This window comes from Phaenicophaeus curvirostris, chromosome 3, assembly GCF_032191515.1.
Source record: "Phaenicophaeus curvirostris isolate KB17595 chromosome 3, BPBGC_Pcur_1.0, whole genome shotgun sequence".
Taxonomy (NCBI): domain Eukaryota; kingdom Metazoa; phylum Chordata; class Aves; order Cuculiformes; family Cuculidae; genus Phaenicophaeus; species Phaenicophaeus curvirostris.
In genome coordinates this window covers 21,556,680-21,583,277 of record NC_091394.1, presented here as the reverse complement: position 1 = coordinate 21,583,277, position 26,598 = coordinate 21,556,680, and the positions used below count along the sequence as shown (strand labels likewise).

General features: G+C 40.1%; 1 protein-coding gene across 1 annotated transcript in view; it reads left to right on the top strand.

Annotated features, from left to right (window-relative positions):
* Window positions 1-25,621, top strand: part of ANKH (ANKH inorganic pyrophosphate transport regulator) — a 111,742-nt gene extending 86,121 nt beyond the window's left edge. Inside the window, exons 9-12 of the mRNA XM_069853502.1 lie at window positions 12,834-12,963; window positions 13,985-14,108; window positions 14,704-14,803; window positions 17,139-25,621. Coding sequence (XP_069709603.1) covers window positions 12,834-12,963; window positions 13,985-14,108; window positions 14,704-14,803; window positions 17,139-17,255 — 471 coding nt within the window. The 3' untranslated portion in view covers window positions 17,256-25,621. The remainder of the gene's footprint in view (window positions 1-12,833; window positions 12,964-13,984; window positions 14,109-14,703; window positions 14,804-17,138) is intronic.
* The last annotated feature ends 977 nt before the right edge of the window (window positions 25,622-26,598 follow it).

Sequence of the window (26,598 nt, the reverse complement as noted above, 5' to 3'; positions counted from 1 at the left end):
TTTGCCTAATTTCCAGTCATCATCAGCTTGGTCATCCTCTATAATTAATCATCAAGCTTCTAGGACATAGGAAGAAAACCTTGATCAAGAACAAGGAAGCCAGCTGAATAGCGAAAAACCTTTATGTGAAAGAATATATGTGGTGTCCTCCACAACATCCTTCTCTCTACATTGGAGAGAGATGATTTTGATGAGTGGTTTGTTTGGTGGATAAGAAATTGGTTGGATGGTTGCATTCAGAGAGTAGTGGCCAATTACTTGATGTCCAGATGGAGATCTGTGACAAGTGGTGTCCCTCAGGGGTCTGTCCTGGGACCACTGCTGTTTAATATCTTCATCAATGATATCGACAGCAAGATCAAGTGCACTCTCAGCAAGTTTGCAGATGACACCAAGCTGAGTGGTGTAGTTGCCACACTAGAAGGACAGGATGTCATCCAGAGGGACCTGGACAGGCTGGAGAAGTGGGGCTGTGAGAACCTCATGAGGTTCAACAAGGCCACGTGCAAGGTCCTACACCTGGGTCAGGGCAGTCTCCGTTTTCAGTACAGGATGGGGGATGATGTGATTGAGAGATGCCCTGTAGAGAAGGACTTGGGGGTGCTGGTTGTTGAGAAGGTTGACACGAGCCAGCAACGTGCAACTGTATCCTGGGCTGCATCAAAAGAAGCATGGCTAGCAGGTCAAGGGAGGTGATTCTGCCCCTCTACTCTGCTCTTGTGAGACCCTTCCCAGAGTATTCTGTCCAGTTCTGGAATACTTAATATAAGAAGGATATGAAACTATTGAAATGGGTCCAAATGTGGGCCACGAAGAAGATCAGAGGGTTGTAGCACCTCTGCTATGAGGACAGGCTGAGAGAGTTGGGGCTGTTCAGCCTGGAGAAGAGAAGGCTCCAAGGAGACCTTATAATGGCCTTCCAGTACCTGAAGGGGGCCTACAAGAAAGCTGGGAAAGGACTTTTTGCAAAGGCTTGTAGTGATGGGACTAGGGGGAATGGCTTTAAATTGGAAGGGAGTAGATTTAGACCAGGCATTAGTTCTTCACGATAAGGGTGATGAGGCACTGGCACAGGTTGCCCAGGGAAGCTGTGGCTGCCCCATCCCTGGAGGTGTTCAAGGCCAGGTTGGATGGGGCTTGGGCAGCCTGGTCTGGTAGGAGGTGTCCCTGCCCATGGCAGGGAGGTTGGAACTGGATGATCTTTAAGGTCGCTTCCAACCCAAACCATTCTATGATTGTATGATTCTGTGAATAAAGTACAGAATACAGGACTTGATAGTTGCTGCTTCTTAATTCTATAAGAGCTAGAGCCAGTCACTGTGGAAGAGTAGCAGCTGTGTTTCATTCAGGCTGAAAAGCCTCGTCTGTTTAAAAGGCAACTCCAGATGCCTAACATTTTTTTGCACTCTGCTTTGGATATGGTTATGCCAAATGAGAAACTGCCAAGTGGGTGCCCTGTGCCGAGTCTCCTGTCCTGTTGATAAGCAAGGCTTCACCAGCCAGTGGAATGTAGGCTCTGGCATATAAAATTAGAGCCTGCACAAGTAAGACCGAATAATCATACCAACTCAGTATATTATCACAATAACATTGCTTTATTTACGTATTCCCTCATGCTATACAAATATACTCAATAGTTGCTTAACTGTCAGTGAGCTCAGCAAATCTTATTTCCCAGGCATCAGTCCAGCAACTGATTTTTCCCATGAGGGGCACTAAAGATTATCCAGTTTTCAGTAGGCCCGTTTGCTCTCAAGTTTTCAATCTCTAGTCTAATAAATATGCCATTTTGTATCACTGTCTACATTTACCAATAAGTTCATTTTTCCACATGATATAGTATCCTGAGTAAAGCTCTTGTGTACACTGATTTAATCAGTGTTTTCAGCTACTGTTCTGCCAAACAATGAGACATAATGCAACTGTTGGTAAAGGACAGAAGTTAAAGAATTCTTCACATCTCTGCAGCAAGACTGATTTATGTCTTATTAAGCATTAGCTTGCATTCAGGTTAATATGAATTAGGCTTGCATATTAAGAAACATCAAGGAACATTTTCTTGTTTCACTGATTGAACCTTTTGAAGGCAGAAAGAGGAGTGTCCATGGCATGGAATAGCTGCACAGCAGTTCCCTGTGCTATGTAGCTCTCACTGGGTCTCAGCTGATTGGTGTTTGAAGTCTCAGGCAGGCTGACATTTACCACCATGAATGCACTTAATGAGTTGCAATACCTACAAAAGTATCATGCGCTCTGCATTTTTTCCATCTTTGGAGACTATAAACACCTGAAGAGTCTTATTTCATGGCTGAGATACAGTAAATCGCATTCAGGACGTGACAGGAAATTAACTTTTATTTTTAGATGCCTTAGACAGGTTCCTTGTAGCCAGAGGGTGTACAAAGAAGTATTTTAAAATAAATTAGCCACAAGCAGTGTATGTGAACATACTTTCACAAAACCATAGGGGTTTTTTTTCCCTTTCCTAAAGAAAATTATGACAGTTACCACTACAAGATGACACGATGTGGTACATCAGTATTAGACTGTTGCGTACCAAGGAAATGTAGGAATAATAGAATTTATGCCCTTAACTTCATGCATTTTAGTAAAAGAGTGACAAGGTTTCCATGTACACACTTGATTAAGTTTGGTAAAGATCAACATAGAGTAAACCAAAGTGGTTTGCAAATTCTGACCAATGCAAGAGATTTTACTTCGATTTTCAGGTCTTTTACTCCATTATTCCTCCTTAACTCTGACTTAAAGATCTCTAGCCAAGTATCTACCACTTCGTCCCCATGGTTTCAAGTGATTCAGATGATGGAAAGGGGAACAAGAAAAAAATACTGTTTCTGTTTCCTTTTGAATGATGGCAGTTTTCCTCTGCATACTGAGGTAGGGTTGCTGCTGGAGAAAATCACCCAGTTATTTCAGCTCGTATAGCTTTGACAGCTATATATGTTCCACTGTTCTAATGCTGGTTCAGAAGCTGAAGAAAGCATTTTCAGAACGAAGTGGTGATATGTGAGGTGCTTAATTTAGACTTTCCTCTCTGTGCTTTACACCTACCCTTGCATGCAGTGCTGGAACCTTCCCACTTGATCATAGAATCATAGAATCACCAGGTTGGAAGAGACCCGCCGGATCATCGAGTCCAACCATTCCCACCAATCTCTAAACCATGCCCCTCAGCACCTCGTCCACCCACACCTTAAACACCTCCACGGAAGGCGAGTCAACCACCTCCCTGGGCAGACCATTCCATTGCCTAATGACCCTTTCAGTGAGGAATTTTTTCCTTATGTCGAGCCTGAACCTCCCCTGGTGGAGCTTGAGGCCATTCCCTCTTGTCCTGTCCCCTGTCACTTGGGAGAAGAGGCCAGCTCCCTCCTCTCCACAACCTCCCTTCAGGTGGTTGTAGAGAGCAATAAGGTCACCCCTCAGCCTCCTCTTCTCCAGGCTAAACAACCCCAGCTCTCTCAGTCGCACCTCTGATGGCAGACATGCAGAAAATGGGCCACCAGGGCCAGGCTGGGAAGTGGGAAAGGGGACAGGACTGGAAGGGGGGGATGAAATATGAGAGCATTTAATGGTAAAGAGAAAGCCAAAGTTGTAGTCTTTGTGCAGTGGCTGTGTTGGAGAGCCCCGAAGCTGAACAAGGAGTTACAAATGACTGAACTTAACAAAGCCCTGTTTTTTTTCCTGAATTTGTAACTGATTGAGGGAATAGCATCGGGGTCTGAAAAGGAGAAGCTATACTTTAACTTCCTTGGGCTTTCAGATACTCTACTTCTTTCCTGCGAAAAGGGAATGCAATGCGACACCCAGTTATAGACCTCATTAATTTCTTCTCTGTTAAGGATTTGGCTACAGTAGCATTTCTGCCTTTACCAAAAGAAACAGCTTAGCCACACCATATGATGATTTCTTTCATGTAAAGAATGAAACCTGTGAGTTTATCGGTGTTTATGTGCTCAAGCTATAACGTTATACAGGCCAAGTTACTCTGTAGAAATCAAAATTTTGAATTCAGGATATAACTTCATAACTTCTGATGGCAATAATGCTTTTCAGTTTTGGAGGTGCTTGTGTTTTAACAAGCCTCACCAACGACATGAGCTAGAGTTTTGCAGTGTTGTGGTTCCAGCGCATCAGTTATCAGCCACTGCACTAGAATTCATAAAGGAAAGATTACTTAAGAACCAACTTTCTTAAAGTGGCTTGTGTTACTGTATTAACTAGAGCAAGCCTTTGTTGTTTTCTAAAGTTTGATGAGGTTATAGGATTTTTTGTATGTTTTTTGGTTTTTTAAGGAAGCTAAATCTGACTATGGAGCTTTACAGTTTGAATAATTAATTCTTTTCAATGCATCACACAGAATCAAATCATAGATTAATATTGCCTACCCTCATTCCCCTTCCACCACATTTAAAGCAGTCATACTTTATAGTACTTTGTCTGTTTCACGTCCATGAAAGCAGTAGTTCATCCTCCCCTGTCCAAGGTCATGCTTACAATTCTCCTCAACTTACAGCTCTCCTTTTCTGCTCGTGAGAGTAATTAATTCCCCCTGTATAGTGCTGAAGAGCTTCAGACTCACAGTATCTTCTGCAGTGTATCACTCCATTCCTGGTATTTGTTGCTTGCTTTCAGGAGTACCTTTTTATAACAAAGAAGATCTTAACTTCAGTACCAGAGTACTGTATAGTATTATTTACCTTTCCATGAGGTTTTTTTCTCCCAAGTTTAAAGGTGAATGAAGGGAAACATGCATAGGAAACAAGTTTTGCTGCCACCATGTATACCTGAGACATTCAGTAGCATGGGTCAAAAAGAAGCCGAAAGTTTAAGCCGTTACAGAAGTCACTGAATTTGTTTTCAGAGTTCATTCTTTTTTCCTATCTTTTATTGTCTGTCTTTATTTTACATTTCTGCATTCCTTTATTATCAAAGGTTACAAGTGGGCTTTATTAGAGTCACAGGATAATAGGACTTGGAGGGAGTAAAAAAACACAGAAAGAAGTGTTGTGGCAAGAAACTGTCCCTCTCAGAGGACACAACACCAGCTGTCAACAGTGCCAGTATCTGGAATTACCTGAGTGAATGAGTTCAGTGTCATTATCTCTCATGAGTATATAAAGAAAGGAAATATAAAAAGAGGGACAGATTTCTCCCGCACTCCCCAGTCTTATTTCATCAATGGCTTCACTACAGCCTCATTGGCTGTGTTAATACTGTATTAAGGAGATGTCACAATTCTTATCTAGGATATCCACATTTTAAAAATCAACATTAACTTATAAGACTGCTTTCTTTTGACTTTACTGTCACATACTAGATGGATGCCAAGGACACCTCTGGGTGGGTGGACAGTAATACCACCCACCCAGTGGATGAATTTGCTTTCACTGCTTTGGTTTTGCCCATCTCTGAACTCCCAGCTTGTTTTTTTTATCTTCAGGCTGCTGGCACAAAAGTAACAATTTGGAAAATGACATATTGGCAGACAATCACGCGTGAAGCTTTTTACCTTTTCAAGTGCGGGTTGAATTCCCGCTTCAGTGAAAATCATTTCAGACATGAGTGGAAGCATTCCTGCCTGCTCAGGAAGATGCTGGACCACCAGAGGCTGACTTCATAAAATCCTCACGAGGGCCTTTGTCACATACGTGGTATTGCACTGAGCCTTTGTCCCAGAACAAGGGATTTTTGTTCGCTCCAGTGAGGTGGAGACTGATGTCTCCTTCGTGATTGTTCAGGTTTCACACAAAGGGTCTATTCTGCATGAGTAGCTGGTGCGAGCAGAAGAGGAAGGGTCAAAAATTGTCACTGCAGCTCAGACTCCATAATCACAATAGGAAGCAGCAAAGGCTGAAGAAAACTTAGGACAGAAGAAAACTACTAAGCTGTGAAGTTGACAGTTTCAGAAGAGAGCCTAGGAATCTGCTAGCTTTGGTTTATTCAAGGTTTTTAGAAGTGAAATTGTACTCAGTAAAATATGCTGCTTTCTGTAAAAGATAAAGCAGCATAATTTAATGGGGAGATACAAGGGCAATCTTAAACAATTTAGTGACTCAACTCAGCCTGAAAAATACCACCTAAGTATTTTCAGTAGCGGCTGTGTGGAAAGTAGATGTGGCGTCATGTTTGTGCTTTCAGAGAGTTGTGCAGCTGCTGAGCCTAGCTATATTTCTGAAGAATGGTGTGTTCTGTCACTCTGAACTATAGGGAAGGCTGAAGAAACTGGAAGGAGACTTAGATCTGTAGAAACCGGTTATTTCAGGAGAAGATGTGAAGTTAGGGAGTTTTCCCACAGGCAGGCTCTGGTTTCTGCTGCTCCCCCTGCTGCTTGACAAATTTTATGGCAGCTGTTTTCAGCTTTACACCACCCTTCACCGAACACAAAGTTCACAGAAATCTATCCTGACTTGCATGCGCCTGAGGGTAATTGCTATAAGCGAATGTCCTTGTGATTCAAGTCATCAGCATTATGATAAACCGCTTCCAAATATAACCACAGTCTGACATTTTTACTGCATACAGATCCAGTGCTTTTTGCTTCATAGGATCACAGGATTTTTCAGGTTGGGAGGGCCTTAGGTTCAGCCACGGGCTCAGAGCAGGGTCAGCTGTGAGTTCAGGGCAGGTTCCCTGCAGGCATTGGCCAGTCTGGTCTTGAAAACCTTACATTTCCCACACAAGAAAAGGAACCGCTTTCTGCCCATTGAGATATAATTCAACAGAGCATCAGACTGTGGGAGGCTTAAACATCTCTATTTGGGCTGATCAAGATATTTTTCTTTATTTATTCAAAGCTCTGTGTCAAGAGCTCCTCAAAACTGGGGTGGCTGTGCAAAGGTCATTCTCTGGCATGATTTACAGCTAAGATAGCACAGGATTCTGCAGGTCCGTTCTGGTGCTGGCCAAGTTGCGTGCAGGAAGCTTCTGCAGCAAGCCAGTGGTGCTGGCTTCTAGTGTCATACCTTACCCAGTAATCCCTCCACAGCTTCCAAAGAACTTTATGATTTTTTTAGCAGTACATCTAAAAAAAAAAAAAAACAAACCACCACAAAACTAGTAAGTCTCCCCCCCCTACCCAGAGTCTTTAAAAGTAACAATTTTTTCACTTTATTATTTTCACGTTAAACTTCCTATTGATTTCCTGTCAACAGGAATATTTTTTTTTATGATAAGAACTTGAGGTTTTGATTTCTTGGTCCACAATAAAACACAAAGTGCTTTATTTGTGTAAATTGGTGAGTAGTTGAATCTTCTTCCTTCATAAGTACTGTGTTGAACATTTTCCATATTGTACTGCTTGAGAGACTGCATGCTGAAATGAGTGCTTCAGGAGGTATTAGGAGTTTCTGTTGCGCAGCTGTATTAAACATGAAAACATACTGCAACTGTAGTGTGAAGAAAAGGTATAACGAATAACTTTCTATAGTTTCAGTACCAGTAGTTAACAGTTCAGAACTGTTGTTGCTTTTATTCTTGTTCATAAAAACACAGAAGTGCAGTTTCCTTTAACATTAAGATGCTAGAGTAAGTTTTTGAGTGACAAGCCCCAGTACTACACAGTTATTTAGAGAACTAAATTTTCTAGGTCAGTGAAGGCATGGATTTGGAATAGGCAGAAGAAAAGCACAAACAAATTCAACAGTATTTTTTTCCAACATCTTGCAAAATAGCATGTTGAACAGAGGAGTCAAATTCAGTTTATTGCACTGATGCAAGTTAGAACAAGATATTCTTTCGACTTACAGACATATATATGAGATTAGCTCATCTTGTAAGTGTAATACAAGTTCTGAAAGGAAACAGAATTATGGAAGTTCTGCCTATGTGAGAAAGAGGGATGCCATGGAGTTGTTTGACATATCAGGAGAACGGACGACGTAAGACTCTGGCTACTTTTTTATTTGTTTATTACAAACTTCAAAAGACAAAATCATACGAGTTATATTCTTCCATATTAATAGAAGCGATGCTATCCCAAAGATCTGAGGAGCAATTCAAAGCTGAGGTGTTTAGTAAGATGTAAAGTAGATTTCCTCTGCCCTCACTGGGCACCATGTATCATAAATGAGCATGGAGAGGTCATGAATAAGGCATGGATTAAATTACTGAAGGTGTAATCTTCAATACATACATAGAACAATATTTTGATGATGAAACACCTCTCCTGGACAGTCATACTCCTGCAAATATACAAAGTTCAGCAAATGACAGGAAACATCTGCTGAGAGTTGTTTTGCAGGAGAAAAATGTGAACTGCATTTCATCACAGAAGAACCTTTAACTTAATGTTACCTTTCCCCATGGTAAAATTAGTTTTTTGAGTCTCATTCCAGGCTAGAATAGGTTTACCCTATTTTTAAAAACATCCATTTTGGATTCCTTGCCTTCTTTCTGAGGAACATAGAGCCATATCACGACTTCTCATTAGGCAGTGTTTCTTGTAACTTGGGTCTGGAGTCTAGAAAAGCTGTATTGTTGTTCATAGATCACTGGAATACTCTTTTGTGACTTATATTTATCAATGAATGTCCCAAAAGTCAGCTTTCTACAAGTGCCTAAAAGCAAATCAGCCTAGCACCCTGTAGAGTACTATACACATGGCAATAGCATTTACTAGCATAATGTTTTACAATGCATTATGTAGTGGGGCTCTGAGGTTTAGTGATTTCTGTCAGCAACCAGAATAAATGGAAATAGCTTCCAGGAGACGCAGAGCCTATGAAAAGACTGTTAGTTTTCAAGAACTACCAGTGTGCAAACTCACACACAGAGCATCTGAAACAAACTGTCACGAACAGTCTTCCGTCACAATCATTTGTGGAAGTCAAATGTGTGAAGTCTACTTAAGAAAAGAGATGAAAGAGCACTGAACAGTAGCAGTTTGGGACTTTCCCTGCCCAACCAAAGATGTGGTGCATTCTCTCAGGCTTGAGAGCAGTTTTTGATATTTTAACCTTTTAAGATGCCTAGACACTAAATTTGCTAGCTGAGAATAGCAATGTTCCACACGGAAATTAGCACACCTACGTACAAAGTGTGTGTGAGCCACAAGTGGTGGTTTTTTACTTTTTTAATGCACAACCAGATTGCAAACAAAAATTATCAGTAATATTAGATAATTTTGTATGCTGCGTGAGATGAAAGTGCTGATTTTCTCATGCCACTGTAAATTATTTATATTTAATGAAGTCCAAATTTTCCCACTATAGGTCATTTAAAGACACATTACCCAATAGTACAACATTTCAGATCGGTTCAAATTATTAAAACACTTCTAGAAACGCTTGGACTGTGGTTGTTTATACAGAGATAACACCACCATATTAAATGGTACTATCTTTACTCGGGCCTACAGATTATATGTAGTGTTCCACTCTCCTGTTTATATCATTTTTTCCTGTAATTTTAAAGCACTTATTACTGATGAGCTGAAGTTCCATTTAAATGATCAAAGGCTTTAACAAAACTATCCGTTAAATCATACTACACTCATACCATAAGATAACAGAAAATCAAATCAACTGTGTTGTTAGAATTCCACAAGGAAAATCCTTATGCTCTAAGCATTAAAAGTCCTAACTTCAAAAGTATTAAAATGCTTCAGCCTCAGCAGGGTTGCTGAGTACAATGTTCTTTACTCTCTATAGCTGTTGCAGCCAAATGCAGTTGCAACCTGAAGCTGCAGTGCCATTATGCATGTGTGCTGCTAGCCTGCATGGAAGCTTTTGCCATTTCATCTTCACCTTTTGATTAGATTAAATGATGGTACAACTGTAACCCTACCCAAGCCTATTTATTCTATTTTTAACCTTGCAGACATGCGCAGAAAGATTTAAGGGGGAGGGGGAAACAAACTTCTTTTAACTAAAAGAAGTATAGGAGACATACTATAGGTAAATCTGTTTCCTAAAATAGATCCCAGCTCTAATTGTGTGTGCCACACTCCCTGTTTCACTGGATTACTTACATCATCTAATCTGTTAACCATCTTCTCCAGTCTCCCTTCTGATCAGTCTTCACCCTTTACCAAGGTAATCACAAATATAATACAGACGTCTCAGTGTCACAAAAACCCTAAGACTTCATCCTGGTTTCAGTATGCCTTATCTGTAATAGAATCTGCAGCTGAGATACTTTCCTGCCTTTGCAGGTTTGGCGTTACTGTTTTCCTGAAGTAGTGTCTGTCTTTTTCTACTGTATATTGAACATGTCTTTGAAATAACGTGGAAACTTCCCATGCTTTAAAAGCTAATTTACAGAGGGCTTGCATGATGCAAAGTGTTAATTTCTTTGCCTGCAACCTTAACCCCTGTGGGCTATGAGAATATCGTCTACTCATAAGATGATGTAGAGGAATCTCTTTGCAAAATGAAACTAGTTACTAATATTGCAACCAAAAGATGGAAACATGCAGGGCAGAAATAGAAGGTCCTTCTGCTGCTATGCCTCATCGCCTCAAACTGCCTATTCTTGAGCTTAGCAGTCACTGCTGTCTTCACCCACCAGTGGCTATATAAAAAGTATTCCCTGAAGCCATTTATCAGCACTGACTCTCTGCTGATCAGGGGAGTGGGGAACACCGCAGTTGGCAACAGCTGAGGAGGAATGGCCGCATACCACCTGGGTATAAGTCATCACTCCTGATTTGCAGACTGACCTTCCTCCCCTAGTAGCTGGATGGAGATTGAGTCTGTTCTTATTAAGGCCCAAAACAAAGTTTAACTTCAAAGAGAACAGCATCAAAACCAATGCTTTTGGTCACTTACTTGCTTGCCTGTCTAATCATGTTAGAATACTCTTTCAAACAGCTGTTGAGGAAGGAAAGGCTGCTGTATTTGCCTTTTCCTAGCAGCGGACAGACTGATGTTAGTATGAATGTATGGAATCTTGCAGCAGCAGTAACTATACTGCTCAGTAGGATGCTAAGGGCACTGTGCAGTACAAGCAATGTAAAGGTCTTTGATTTCATGAAAACAGAAGATTGTAATTGAAAACTGGACAGCTTTGCATCTTATTTTATTTATTGGACTTTGAAGAGAGATTTGACAAAATATGCCCTGTGTGGTTGTTTCACAGGTCATTTGCAGTAAGAGTATAAATCACTGCAGTCTGCCTACTGTGTACAACAATGAAAGAAGTTGCTCTGTCACTGTACAGTTACTTTTTAATAATTAAATTCTCAAACACACAGCCTTCTTTGCTCTTGGTTGTCCCCTCTACTTCAGTTGTACTCTGTCCAAGTAGTTGGCAGGGAGAGAGAAATGCTGACTGAAGCACTCCATGCTCAGTTAATTTGTCTTCTGCTCTAACCTTCATCCACTTACTATTCATTCTGTAGGTGATGGAGATACATTGCAAATCAGCATTAGATTAGTAAATTAAAACATTCAATTGTGAAAAATAAATGGTGGTTCCTACCCTAAGAAGTGGTGAAGAAACCCTCAAAAAGTGGTGAGCTTTGTTGCAGGAAGGTGGAATGTTTTCTTCATCACACAGGCTGTCAGAATCCAAGATATCCCACAGGTCACGTGGTCATGGACTTTGGGAAACTTCTGCAGTCTGGGTACTCATAGGCTAAACAGAAAGGACAATCTCTGGCACACAGCCAAAGAATGAGAATGAAATCCCAGGTGCCTTGGAAGTGGTAGGACTTCAAAGACTAGCTTTAGAAGCCATCTGTACATATAGGGATGTGATAAATGGATAATAAGAGAAAAGCGAGATATTATGATGCCAGCTTGTAGGCTAAATTATAAGAGATACAGAGCCATCAGATTGTACAGCCCATGAGCATAACTTATCTAATACCCTGGTTTGTAACCTGACAGAGGAGTGCCAGAGCATTTATGGTTCCAGATTTTGCCCTGTTCAGTCAGCTTGCTTCCTTAACTTGTGCTTTACTGCAAAAACAATTGGAAGAAATCACTTTTTTAATAACAAAAGCAGATTGAATAACAAAGTAGTTATACTTGAAAGGATATTGGGTACCCCTTCTTAAAGAAGTCCTGCAAGGGCTGTCAGCACCATTCTTCAGTGAGCACCTTGAACGGAATCTGGACCCACCAGCTACTAAGCTTTCTCAGTCCAGCCTGAATCCTTGTCTTGCAAAACCATTGTTTTGAGTACATTTCTTGAAGTAAAGGAAAATCATTCTATGTTTATGAATTTTCCTGGTGACTATTTATTTTCCAATATTTTAAATCTGTTTTCCACTCTTTATTGAGTGCAATGAAGTTGGATGTCATTTTTGGAGTGTTCGGCATCCTCAGCTTAAATCAAAGACAAGGATTGTTGATGGTTTGGGTGACTGAGGAATCTTGTAAAACCTTCCTTCCAATTTCTTCTTGGTCACACTCGGGCTGAACCATAACATTTGAGTTGGTAGAATCCAAGTCCAGCAAACAAATATTCTGTTAAGCTTACATGAGTGTGATTTTTTTTTATGACTGCTTCATAAACTGTTGAGTCAGGACTATTGCTTAACATGTAAGTTTTGTTATTTTCTTTCCTTAGTCTGTGTGCTAAGAGGCAGAAATATAGGAGAACAGTTAAATGAAGTGATTAAAATTAATCATAAAATATGCTTGTGTTAGTGATGATTAAAACTTTAATTGTTGCATGCTTCAGATCCCTGAATGCTGTAGAAAAGCAAGCGTATTTTTATTACTTTGTATTCATCTTCTTCCCTCATTTTTTAATGCAAAAAATACCCATCAATAGAGTAAACAAATCTTTTAGACAAGAACGTTCTATGTTTTGTTGTGCTTCCCTTCTGAAATATCAACATTTCTTAATTTTGTTCTTCCTAGCTCTGTTTTGTGATGTTTTGGACACCAAACGTATCAGAGAAGATACTAGTTGACATAATTGGAGTAGACTTCGCTTTTGCAGAGCTGTGTGTTGTTCCTTTGCGCATCTTCTCCTTCTTTCCAATTCCAGGTAAAAAAAACCAAGAAAATAATGATCTGTAACCTTGAAAGCAAACCAACCTTGAGGCGTGGTCATAGAGCCTGACGTGGCTGTATATGTTAATACAGGAGTGGCTAAGTGCGTGCCTAGCATAAATAAGATGTTTTTTTAATTGAAGATGGTGTAGACCAGGACAACTTGCATCAGTAGGCAAGACACAGATGTTACAATAAGGCAGATTTCTCATTGTCAGAAGTCTGAATTCTGTCTGTTGCAGCTGACCAAGAACATGCACGCGAATGGCAGTAGTGATACATGCCTGCCAAGACTCAAATAAACTGTTTGGAATATCATCTAGGATCAGCTCCACAGTAATATCACCTCCATTAGTCTGCCCTATTGCTGCCGGACTCAGTGGCATTTTCAGATACCATCAGAGCTTAAACGATACAGAGGAAAAGGTAATGCCCCTTCTCAAGAGAGAGACATGCTTGCCAGCAATAATCAAAATTTTTCCCCTCAAAAGATTTCTAACCTTCATAGTCAAATGCTACGTCATATAGTGTTTTCTGCTTATATGACAATACAGTTTTGTAATAAAGATAAATTCCAAATATAGTACATGTAGATAACTTGTTTTGTCCCTAGCTGTTACACCACATACCACACAGCAGCTAGATGGAAAATTTTGCTTGTTATGATTTCTTTTTAGAGAAGGAGATAGGCTTTTTAATGAAGAAGCAGAATAGACCCACAGCTCATAGGAAGAATTGCTGTCTATAAATGGGTTTTTGTGGTTTTGTTTTGGGTTCGGGTTTGGGGTTTTTTTTCAGAAAAATACAGTATACTAAAGCAATTTGGACACAAAATCTACTTTGTTTCTAGTAGGGTTTCCCAGTGTGCGAAGTTACTAGAAACAAGTTTCACCGTGGTTATTTCTGAACAGAGCTCTCTGTATGCAAAACCTCTATATGAGGCGACTGGTATTTTTTTTTTACTACTTTTGCCTCCCTTTCTCCACATTCCCTCCCCTTCCTCTATTTATGAACAGTGACTGTCAGAGCTCACTTGACTGGTTGGCTGATGACTCTAAAGAAGACATTTGTGTTGGCACCCAGCTCAGTGCTGCGGATTATCGTCCTCATCGCTAGTCTCATTGTGCTGCCTTACTTGGGGTAAGTCATTTTCCTCTCCACAGAGCTGATGACCTTGCTTTCTTCTTCATTCCTTTTTCCTGTAACTTGATAGCTGAATGCTTATCTCGGAACATTTTCCCCTAATATTAACTGTGATATAAAGCTTCAGTATTGTCAATATCTGGAAAAGAAACATTTACAAATTTACAAGTTTGACTTTGCTATAGGCAGAAAGTGATAATGGTGACGCTTGGAAAAAATATGCAAATGTCAGAGAGCAAAAACACGTCCTAAGGAGAATTTATTTCTAATCTGTTAAATGGACTGTTAAGAAAGTTAATGTAAGAATATCTTGTTTATAAGTTAAATAATCTATTCTGCAGCACTTTGTACAAGACCTCACATTGTTAGCCCATAATTTAATTCAGAATATGTTTCTTTTACTAAACAGTGAAGCAATTAAGAAACAAAAAAACACCAGTCCTTTAAAAGATTGGTTATTTTCTTTGCCATTGTATTATATCTTTGAAGGAAATATTTCTGACAACAGATTGATTCTATGTGACAGTGGGAATATAATTATGAATCGTGTTCTCACATAACCATGACTACTTTCTTTTTATGCTGCCCACAGAGTTCATGGAGCCACTCTTGGAGTAGGCTCCCTTCTAGCTGGCTTTTTAGGAGAATCCACCATGGTTGCAATAGCAGCCTGTTACGTCTATAGGAAACAGGTAAGAATTAGACTCTGCGGGATCTGGTGAAAGCAGTTGATGAATACAGTGGACTGTATAGTTCAGGATGAGAATACACTTTTGAAATGTATCTCCCCAGCATCCCCACTTACTGAATTTGGTTTGCTTCCCCAGGCAGTCTCAAGAGTGTGTAACTTGGGAATTCTTGGGGTTGACATAAAACTGAAAGGTGCCCTCCACTGCTAGTGGGCATTCAGGCCATGGGACTCACTGGCCTGAAGTAAACTCTTGCTCTTCAAAACATGTATCATGGGTGGCATGTCCTTATCACCACCTGTTTTGCCCTATAGATCTGCTACTACGGTACAACATAGCTTCCTTATGTAGACATACGAACTACATGGCTTATTACATGTATGTCCATCTGGGTGTGGATATATATATGGATATATATATGGATATATATTTTTCATATATAAAAGTATACATACATTTATGCATTATGTATAAAGAGTTGCATTAAATATTTTTATAATTTTATATAATACATTTTATAATTTTTATATATTTTTTCTATTTTATTTTTATAAAATCAGCTCTGCTGAAAATGGACTAAAAGTACAGTTGCATTTTTTTTTTTGCCATCTGAAGAAGTGACTTAAAGCAAGATATGCCCTTGCAGCAGTAGAAGATAAGAGCTTATGAATACTTAAACAGGCAAGGGTATCTCGTAGGCATACTTTTACATATTTCACATGCTACAGTCCTGCGTGTATGAAGAATTTCAAAGAATATTCCACTAAATTACGTGGATAAATATTGGTTTGGTGACTGGGTACCTCACAGTACCTGCGTGTTGTTCCCTTCTAATTATACGTTCAAGTGACTGTGTAGGGCACCAGGCCCAACTCCAAGCAGAAACGGCATGGTGTGTACCTAATTCCATGGTGCAGAAGGACTCTGTGGATAGGAGCAGAAAATATAATCTATGCATTTCCTTTTTTTAATTAAACTTCTTACTAAAGGCCAAATGAAGATGCCTACCGTTTCTGGTTTTAGCAAAAAAATACAGAATATGGGAGTATCTAAAAGCCTTATGTTGGAGCTAAAACCAGTTTTGATATGGATTAACAGTTGCGGGCCATGGCAATAGACCAAGTTGTACAAGATGCATAAGAAAACTGAAGACCTTGATCTCTGTCATCATTAGTCTCATATTTTTCTTGAGCACCAAAGAGTAAAATATGTAGGCACAGAAATGGGTGTTCTTGGCCTGTGGTTTTACAGCATATATCTGTTTCAACTAACTTCCTCCTTGTTTGTTTGTTACAGTCGTAGCTAATAGAGCATTTCTGGCCAAGGGACATGGTGCTTATTTTTTTACAGTGATGAGTACAGGTAGTAGTAGTAGTAGTAGTAGTAACAACTGTGCCACCTAATTTATTCCCTTACCAGAATTATTATGTAGTTGACAGCATCAGCTCAACAAACAATGTGACAGTGGCAGAGCTAACTGGCAGCTGTATATATCAATTTGCTTTCACCTACAGTGGTAATAAGTGGGCGGCATTTGAGAGCTGTGAATCCAGCGTTGCGTAGACACCTCTGAAATCTGGAAACCCTAATATGCCCAACTCAGCTGAATCAATAATACCTGTGGGGAAATTTTGTCAGCTGTACAACTGTTTTCTGTAAAACTAGTCAGCCTGCTGAGAAATGGATAATAAGGAACAGATGCTTCAACTTGTTTTGTAGTTGAGCTGAATGCTTCTTAGCTTTACTAATCCAGGACATCCTGGATGAATCACAGGACTTTTGAATGCCCTTCTGCTCCTGCTAGCCAAAAATAGTCCAGTACAGTTGGCCCTGGTGGGGCAGGGGATCACAGTGGATCAGCAACACCGAGAAAAGCCAGAATGTTCACATCTAGTAGAATTACTGAAGTTTGACATTTGAGAAATAAGATTGCCACCTCTCTCTCTCCCCCTAGAGCAGCTTATCTGCTGTCATATTTTGCTTGCTTTTCAGTTTTTTTTAAATAATATGTCTGTGATGTAAAAGATTCCAGACTCTCTCTCTTCCCTCCAGTCATGCTGAAGCCTGCTTTGGATGTTGCTTAGCATAAAAAATGCTCTATTATTGCACTTAAGTTAGAAAGGAGAAAGAAAAGACCAAGAAAGGTTATGCAAACATTCTAAGTTAAGACAACTTATCAGAGACAAGCCATGAATATGACACAAATATTCCAGCTCTTCATAACATACTAAAAAGCCAAAACATTATTTGTACGTAGCTTCTCCCAATGCCTGAAGTTTGTAGGACTGTATTCATGCACCACTTACTGATAGGTTTCTGAATGCTTGTTTCAACCTAGAAAAAGAAGCGGAATGAGAATGAAACAGCTGCAGAAGGTGAAGACTCTGCAATGACCGACATGCCTCACACAGAGGAAATGACAGACATCGTAGAAATGAGAGAAGAGAATGAATAATAAAGGGGATGCAATTGTTCTCTGCAGGGACGATTGGAGTGACACTTCAGCATCTTGTCGTCTCTCATACTTTTTTGTTTGTTCGTTTTTATTTTTGTAATAAAGAGGCCTTGATTAAAAGGTTTCAGATAAATTCTCTAGCATACTGAGTATGCTCTCACTGATGAGGGACCTAAAAAGAGGTCTTTGCTTTTTTATTTTTCTTTCCAATTGAATTTGTTTCTCACTCCATGCAAACATAAAAGATACAATTGCATCACTGTAGAGTCTTCCTTGCTCATGCATCCACCTTCTCTGGACAATCTGCATTTGTCAACCAAAGCCCTGCTCTCTGTGTGCATGTGTGTGTGTGCATGCACTTGCACACTCACATCTGCACACGCACGTGTGCTACTGGTTCGATGCTACTGCCATAATCCTACTCCCTCCCTCCTTTCTTTTTGCTTCCTTTTCTTTATGAGAAATATAAAGGAAAAGAAGTTTGGAATACAGAGCTTTATTTTACTTGCTTGAAAATGACTTTGCTACATAAACTAATATACTATGGTGAACTATGTCTTTTTGTTTGGCCTCATCACTAGAGCTTTTACTGCACAGGGTACAAGACAGGGAGGAGCGTGTAAGTCTCCACATGCATTGTGGAGAAAAACAGGTTCCTCTCTCATGTTAAAAGTGTGTGGATGTGTATATACACACACACGTACATAAACAGAGACATACATATATATATTTATATATCCAGAGAATAAATAAAGTACACATGGGACAAGAACTCTATCTAGCTTTCATTCCATGAGAAAGATAGTAATCTTTTGAAAAATGTAAACAGTTAGTTCAGAATTTCCTTGAATCATTAAGCCCCAGCTTACTTATACTTTTCTTTAGAAAAAAAACATGCACTTTCCTCTTGTGAAGAGGGTGATGGCAACTGGTAGACTTTGACTGTATTTGAATAAAAAAAATAAATATTGACAAGCTTTACCAAAGTTCTTGTCCACTGATTTAACTTTCATTTTTTAAGAGTGATTTGCTCAATATACTTATTTCTGGTGCCTATATATTTTTTAAAAAAATCAGATAACATATGCAGGATACCATGGTATATCACATTACTACACATAGATCCATGAAATTTTTTATATGGAGTTGTACACATACTCACACATGCGTGTGTGTGTATATATATAATACATATATATTTACACGCACACATGCACACATATATGTATGTTTTGCCATGATGTATTTACCTATGCAGTATATCTAAGTCTGTATGGTGAAGCTGAAGTCCTGATGGTCCTCCATGTCATTAATTAGGGACCCTGATCACGTATCATCGCTCAAGGCAAAAGCTGTGTGGAAGTGGGGAGCTTCTCACATCAGTCAGCAAGTGCTGTGCTTTAAGAAAGCAGCGGATGCTTTGTTGTTGTGGTTGAAGTGAGCTTTTAATACGAGAACGTGAGGTCAAGTGGGCAACTTATATCGAGTGGAAATGAAGCCAATGTAAGAGATGACCAAACCAGAGAGGGTTTGGGCTCACTAATAATGGCTGCAGTAGCAGCTTGTGTTTCTGTGCTCTTCCGTGTTTGGCTGCGGGGCAGCGTTTGTTACTGGTTTATAGTAGCTTGGGTTCTTTCAGATTTAGTCATGCCAGAGTCTGGAAGCTTCCGTGCTTGATCCATAAATCAATTAATTTAAATCTTATTTAGTAAAAGTATATTTTTCTAAGTTGTGGAAATGGTTATTTAATTGTGGACAAATTCAGTTTCTGGATTTATTTGCCAGGTAGTCCCAGCACTCAGAGAACTGATGAAAACTAAACATTACTTTAAATGTTATATCAATATATGTGTATGTAGACATACACACATGTATAAATATATATATATTGTATACTATGTACATTTATTTTAAGCTACAATACATTTCCTATTTTTCCAAGTTCAGCTAAAAATGTCTCTAAAAAACTACAGAGTTGGCTAGTAACCAGTTATGGCCATCAGGAAAGGCATTGTATCAATGAACTTTACGTCGTATTGTGAACATTTGTACCGAGTTGTTACATGTACAAATGCAATAAGAAAAAATGTAGACATTATTGTGTGGAATGGCAGATTTGCAAAATCAGTTAATGATCAGTGAGCGGTGACGCTAGGGGGGGCAAGACTAAATCCAGTAACTGCACATTTTCTGTGCCACCACAAAGTTGTTCTAGTTTCTGACAGTAGTTTCAAAGAAAAAATAATTCAATAGAAACCCTTAGACAAATGAGATTGGCGCAGTATGTAGACAGTACACATTCATGAATACAGACTTTCAAAGAGTCACGTGTGTATAATATGTATATGCACTGTTACAGCTCACAGTGGCCATTTGAAGTCTTCTCTGTTCATGTAGTTTTGGTTTCTCCAGTATCCAAGTCCGCAAGATGCAGTTTTTCAGGAACTGCAGACATAAAGCAAGAAAATATTTTTGTGTAATAATTTTTTTTGGTACGACTGAAGTTCAAATGGCAAGTTTTTTGAAGAATTTTGAACATTACCAATGTAGATTTCAAGGTGATAATTGCACCAAAAAGTAAAAAATTGAAAAAATACATGAAACACTGGAGCTTATGTTTTACATAGGTGATGAGCAACTATTAAAAAAAATGAATTATTGGTCGTACAGAACTAAATAATGGTATTGTAAAAGACAAATTTTCAGATGCATGGTTAGTACTTAATAGTCCTTTACTTTGCAAGATACTGAATGAGTGCTGGAATGTGGGATTTGGGCAAGAACTCAAGCAGTGATGTGAGGACCCGCGCATCACATCTTTTTCTGCTTCCTGTGGGTTATGTATCTCTTTACTTTGCTTTGTTGAATTAACAAACTGGGCTGACATTTCTGCAATGAGCATGGGTACTTGCTGCGTAGGCAGGCAGGGTGCTCAGCCCAAGGAGCACCTTGGCTCCTCAGCCTCTGGATCTGCTTCTAGGCACTGTTGTTAGTAGCTTTGGTGACCACCTGCAACCTCATTGCTCTGGCTCCCAGTCACTGGCAATTGAGCTAGGCTGATGAAGCAGCTAATCTGATGGCTTACAGGCTGGGAGCTGGCAGGCATCCTCCTCAGCTGAAGCCCCAGTCAGAGCGTTACTGGTTCCATTGGCTCTTTCAGGCACATGCTGGTGCATGTCCTGTTCTGAACCTCTTCCTCCTCCAAAGGACATTCCTGAGTTCTAGTAAAATGGCTTAGCTGCCTCTCTTGTGTTATTGCTTTGGAAGTGGCTATCTATCTCAGTGACAAATGTTTTACAATAGGGACCTGTTAAGTTTCTGTATCAGAGCACCAGAGTGCAGTCATCTCAATGAATTCCGGTGGAGACTTTGCCTTGCCAGACTTTTTTGAGAATTACTGACTTATTCAATCAAAATTGCAATTAAAATAGGAGCAAAGTTGATCTGCATCCTGCATCTTAAATTTCAGAATAGTTCACACAGCAGGAAATAAAAGCAGAACGCTGATAAGCTGTGGATTAATGTTCCCTGGCTTTTAATACATACATAAAATTGCGTTAATGTGTCTTGAGTTTTCCTTTTTCAGACTTAACAGGAAACATTGGGATTTTCTTCCCCCTCACTGCCCTAAGCAGTGGAGTTGATGGAAAAAGCTCTGCGCTTCCCAGTCAGTGTTTGAGGCCATTGGGGCACAGCAGCAGGTTCCCAGGCGTGGGACAGCCCCGTCCCCCTGGCACAGCCATTCTGGGCAGGAGCGCTCAGTTGCCTGCTTGTTAGATAGAGCCACCCTGAGTGAGAGGATTGGGTAAGTAACAGAGAAGTCTTTTGTTTTCTACTCATTTTGCTGCTAAATATTTCCTTTGAGTGGGGAGAGATTTATATCTGGCTCTTGCTCACTGTTTTGCCAAATCTGCAGGCAGAGAGGGAGCAGCTCCAGATGGAGGGCAAGCTGATGAATGCAGCTGATTCAGAGCAGGGCACTACGCATGAACAGAAACCTTTTGAAGGCGAGAGCGCCTTCTTTTGTGGGATGGCGCCTCGTGCTTAAAAAGAAGGGAGAAAGGATGCTTTCAGCCCCAGGCACCCAGAGTTGCCAGGCATAGTTTTGCATTGGGCTGCAAGGTGGCAACAGGAATGGGGTGTCCTGCAGTTCCAGCATCCTGGCCTTGCTGGAGGCATCCGTGGTAAAATGCAGAAGAGTGCAGGGAATGGTGAGGCGGCAGTGTTGGCTCTGTCTCTCACTGAGATTTTGTGTTTGTGGCACGTTCAGCATAGATATGAGTGCAGCTGCGTGTTACCTGAGCGTAGTTGCAGTAGCCGTTTGTGTGTTGGAAAGCCATGTGTATGTATATGGATGTGTATATGAGAATATTGTGAGGCATTTTTATTACTGCTTTTATATATTTCATTGGAACAAAGATTCAAGTCTAAATATGATTCAGAATAATAATGTGGGAATAATACTAAGCCATTTTTTTTAAAATTGCAATTTAAAGCTACATGAAAGAGTACATAGAACACCCTTTCAGCAGACCTTATACCAGTAAGCTAAAGCATGGTTTAGATCAGTATGTTAAAGTGGAGGAGAAAGAGGACACGTTGAGAAGTGTATGGGTATTGTATATCCATCCTAAAGACAACAACATGGTGTGGAGATAAGTGACTCAGAGGGCAAAAAAACACCAGAGCAGTGGCTGCTGCCATTTCTCTTTCATCTGCCCTGGAGAGGGACTGCAGGGTGAGGAGCAATGCAACCATAAGACACCACTTCTGAGTATTTTGTTTTTTAGGTTGAGGAGCCATCAAAGAGAGGAGCATGAAACATCTTAGAAGATTATTCAAGCAGAAACAAACCCACATACAGGTTTTATGACATGCAAAGAGGCGGCGCTACATAGCTTGCTGTTTCTGAGTAACTGGCAGGACTGGATAGGGGAAACATCACATAAATGTTACTTAACAAAAGGCAAAATTACCAAATTTTGGTATCAAATTAGTATTTCCCAAATACCAGCTTAATCATAAAATGTTCGCGTTTACTAGAATACTGAAGCTCCCTCATAGCGGTGGTGCAGTGCAGAGTAGGCTGTGGGGGCTCACAACAGAGCCCCACTGGGAAAAGGAGCTCCAATTTTATTCTCACCCTTTAACACACTATACTCAGTTGCAACCTGACAGTGTCATGAAATGAGGCAGAATTGTGAGCTTAGTAGCAAACTCAGTATAAGCATAGTCCTGACCTGCAAAGCTGTGGAAGGATGTAGGGTGAAGGGGCAGCCCTGGCTCTGTGCTCGCTTGGGTCTGGACAGCTTGGGTAGACTAATCAGTAATTAACACCTTCTGAACAAAAAGGCCAGAGACAAAACATGGGGGCAGAGAGACTGAGCTTTAAGCTCAGCTTGAAGCACGTACTCGCACAGAAGGGTTTTTTGGCTGCTGCTTGTGCAAGTTAATTGTACGGGTAGAGCGTAAGCTTCAGTCTCAGCATTTCATAATCAAGATATCCACTCTCTCAGTAAAACAGAAGAATTGTGGTATCTTTTCAGGAGCGCTTTTGTCTTTGTAACCTGGAAAGTTTTCCTTAGTATTACCAAGCCTTGTCACTGTTCAAATCAGTTTATTAGTTTTACCACATCATTCTTTTCTGTCATTCCTAGTTCAGCATCTTCAGGTGTCTCCTTACTTTATTCTGAAGGCTTCTGCTAGGCTTATTTTGTCTGTTGACATTTTGAGAAAGAAAATGTAATTGTCATGCTGACTGAATGTCAAGTAGTGCTGTGATTAAAAAGTAGCTTACAACTAAACTCTTCTTTGATGGACTGTTTTTTACTTTTCATTTGTTAAGCTGAAAAGGAGAGTCAAGAGGTAGAAGGAATTGGGGGTGTCTTTACTTAAAATCAAGAGTTAAAAGAATGAATTCAAGTTCATTATTTAATTCTAGCCACTTTGTGACTTTTTAATGATCCATAAGACCACAACCCAAACTTTTCTAGCAAGGTTAGCACTGAATCCCCAGAGCCGCGCAGAATAGTTTAAGGCTTTGGTAAACACAAGACACATATATTTCACAACTAAATGTGTAACTTAATGAGTCGAAGAGCCTGATTGACAGGGACAATCCATTAGATTTAAACTTCAGCTGGACATGAGCAGCCAGATCTAGTGTCTAAGGTGGCCCTGCATGGGCAGCAGCAGGGACTAGATGAGATGACTGCCTGCAGTTGCCCCTGACTGAAATTGTTCTCTGATTCCATAAGGAACCTAAAGATGTCCCTTCATCTTAAGGGACTTGAGCCCACTTGCCTATTTTTAGGCTTTCAGTTCAGGATTGAGAGGCAGTACCTATTAGAGTTCTTCTGTGTAACCATCTAAACAAAACTCAAGAGCTGCACAGATTCCTTTGCTGATGACAAAGTTTTCATATTGCAGAGCCAGCTGTAAAGTAGCCTCCCACCCTCTGGGAGCCCACAAGGAGGGCAAAGCAAAAAAAGAAAGCTATTGTATGTGCAGATGAAATATTTGAGTACTGTACTGCACTTTTTCAATTAACTCTCTAAGCAACACCGCCTAAAACCAGCAAGCAATGGCATCCATTATCTGCTTCCTCCCATCTCTCTCCATGTGTGTCATTCAGCATTTAAAAAAGAAGCTACTCTTTCTGATAACTCCCCCTTGTAATCAAGGTAATGCAAAGCAAATACATTTAGGTAATGAAACAGCTTGGCCTGTTTAGAAATGAGAGCATATAAATCCACTCGTAGGAATGGGTGTGTTTTAAAACTGGAGCAACATCTTTACCCATAATTCAGCAAAAACACAACAGAAAAGCAGCCAAAAAACATGGTAGAATTGAATAAAATCATTTTAATTGAATTATCTTTTAATGAGAATACTGGGTGGAAAATTAAAGGTTATGTACACGTGCAGAAAACAGCAGAGCCTGGAACTAACATGCATTGCTCAACTTTGTAGTTTGCTCTCCAAAGCAGCACTAATATAGCTCTGCTTTATGTCTTACTATGATAAACAAAAAAAAAAAATTCCTTCCTAAGCTATAATGAAACAATTGCAACACTACAGGGAATAAGTTTACTGGATACTTATATCAACTGATTTTATCCACAGAGTTTACAAGCACCACAAAATTACAAAAGGAAAACCTCCAAAAAATGCTGAAGGTACATATGCATTTTTTTTAGATGACACACCATTACTTAATACCATCAATGAGCTTTTTAAAATAAATCTAAACACTCTTTAAATAGTACAGTTCAAAGAGTACTTCAGTTACTTTTGGTTTAATAAATACCTGCAATATCTTGTGTGTTTTTCAAATGCACAAAATGAGAAATTCAACCTTAGTTTTTAAACTGGACAGAACCCCTCACCACCATCATAAAGATAATCAAGCTTAGATCATGTCAGTTTTTGATTTTTAAGAACATCATGTCACTGCTCCGTTATTTTAGATCAGCTTTTGGTGTTACTGCTTCTGCCTTTGTTTCTTGAAGCCAGGAGCCAATGGAGGGCTTGTGGCCAGAGATACGAGCATGGCTGGAGCACCACAGAGTTTGTCTGCTGAGAGAGACGGTGGTTTGGGGCAGGAAGCGTAAGAGTTGCTTTAGAAAGATATGGTTTGTTGGCTTGTCATTCTACAGCTAGGAATGAGCTGGCAGCAGTGATCTTCCCCAGGTTGGAGAAGCAAAAGAGGCGTTGCCTGTTGCTGGTGAGCTTGAGGTTAGGAGTTTCAGAGCCCCCTGTGCCTGCAACACTGATAGACCACCTTACTACCACAGGCTACAGAAATCCAGAAACCAAGAATTCAACTCTGCATGGTGGAATAGCTGAAATGAGTTTGATGGTGCTTGGGCAGCACAGCCTTCCAGCATTCCCAAGCTTTGAGAAAGCCTTGCTCCCTCTGTATCAGATGGAAAGTTTCTGGGCATGCCTGAGGAGGAGCACGTGTGAACAAGTGCATATGGAGGAGTGAGTGTGTGTGTATATGGAGAGAGAAAGGGATATGGCCACAAATGGATGAGTTGAAGTGTCTATTGCAATCACTCCACACTGCATTACTCTGCAAGGACCACACTGGTGGGCGGAAAGAACCGTGATTCCTTCATTTATCATCTTTAGTGAGAGGTTCACTGACCTTTAAAGGTTATTGGGCAGTGTTACTAGATACTAGTTACTGGATAAAAACAAACTTTATAGTTCTAGGAGCACAAAAGACAGCAAACTTTGCCATGCCTTTCACAATGGAGAAAGAAGCTATCTTCACACATCATGCTCACTCCATCCTTGCATACTTGAGCAGGGCCAGCCACAAGGTCACCCTAGAAAGAAACTACAAAGACTGAGCCAAACCTAAAGGGCACAGCAGAAGATAAGGGCTGTTTTGTCTTCACAGCGCAAAATCGTCATGGAGAAGCACTAAATTGTGTAGACATGATCCCCAGAAAGTCTCTAAAAGGAGATGTAGTTCCTAAACAGAGGCTCAAGATAGTTTTGACCACATCGTGTGAGGAATACTACAAGGATAGTAGGTTCTCCAATCTCAGAGAGGTGCTATAAGGATGAAATTCACTAATGCTGGTGAAATACTCTTGGATACTGCAGGGAACAGTGCCGCAGAAATGCCTAGGAATACTGAATTCATATTTGTATGTTCTAATTGTGCCTTTGGGTTCTCTAAAATTGACTTGTTTTTAGTTTTGTGCAAATATTTTTAAAATTGGGAGGAGGGAGTAGTGTCTGGAAGCAGCATCCTAAAAAAAGGGCAGCACAAGATCTGAAGACTCTTGCTTGGGAAAGAAGGGAAAAGGCTGCCTGAGGACCTCATTTTTCCCCACCTGACACTCTGGCCATGGAGTATTCCAGAGGACAACATCTTGTTCTGTCCTCAGCAGGCTTGTCACTCTTCAGTGTTGAAAATAGGCAAAAGCAATAGCTGGACACGCTTCAGGGCATGCTGCAGTTGCACTGGGATTAAGGTCAGTTCTCTAAACAGCTTTCTGTAGAGAAAAAGCCTCATTTTTTCAATTAATTTCTGTAATTTGAAGGTCAATCTGAGAACTGGCCAAAAGCATATTTCGCCCGAGAGGTATCACTTGTTTTTAATTTTGTTCAGAATATCTTCCCGTATCAGATTCAGATTCTTCCTTTCAGGATAAAGCTGTCTTTATGCAAAGCAGTGTGTCTAATAGCCATCCTTGACTACTTAAACAAGTCAGTTTTGCAAGGACTGTAGGTGTCAAGCCAGAGCACAGTTTGGGACTACAGTACAGGGATCCTAGATTTTAAATGAAATGTTACCTCATGAATCATTTTCCAACACACTTGT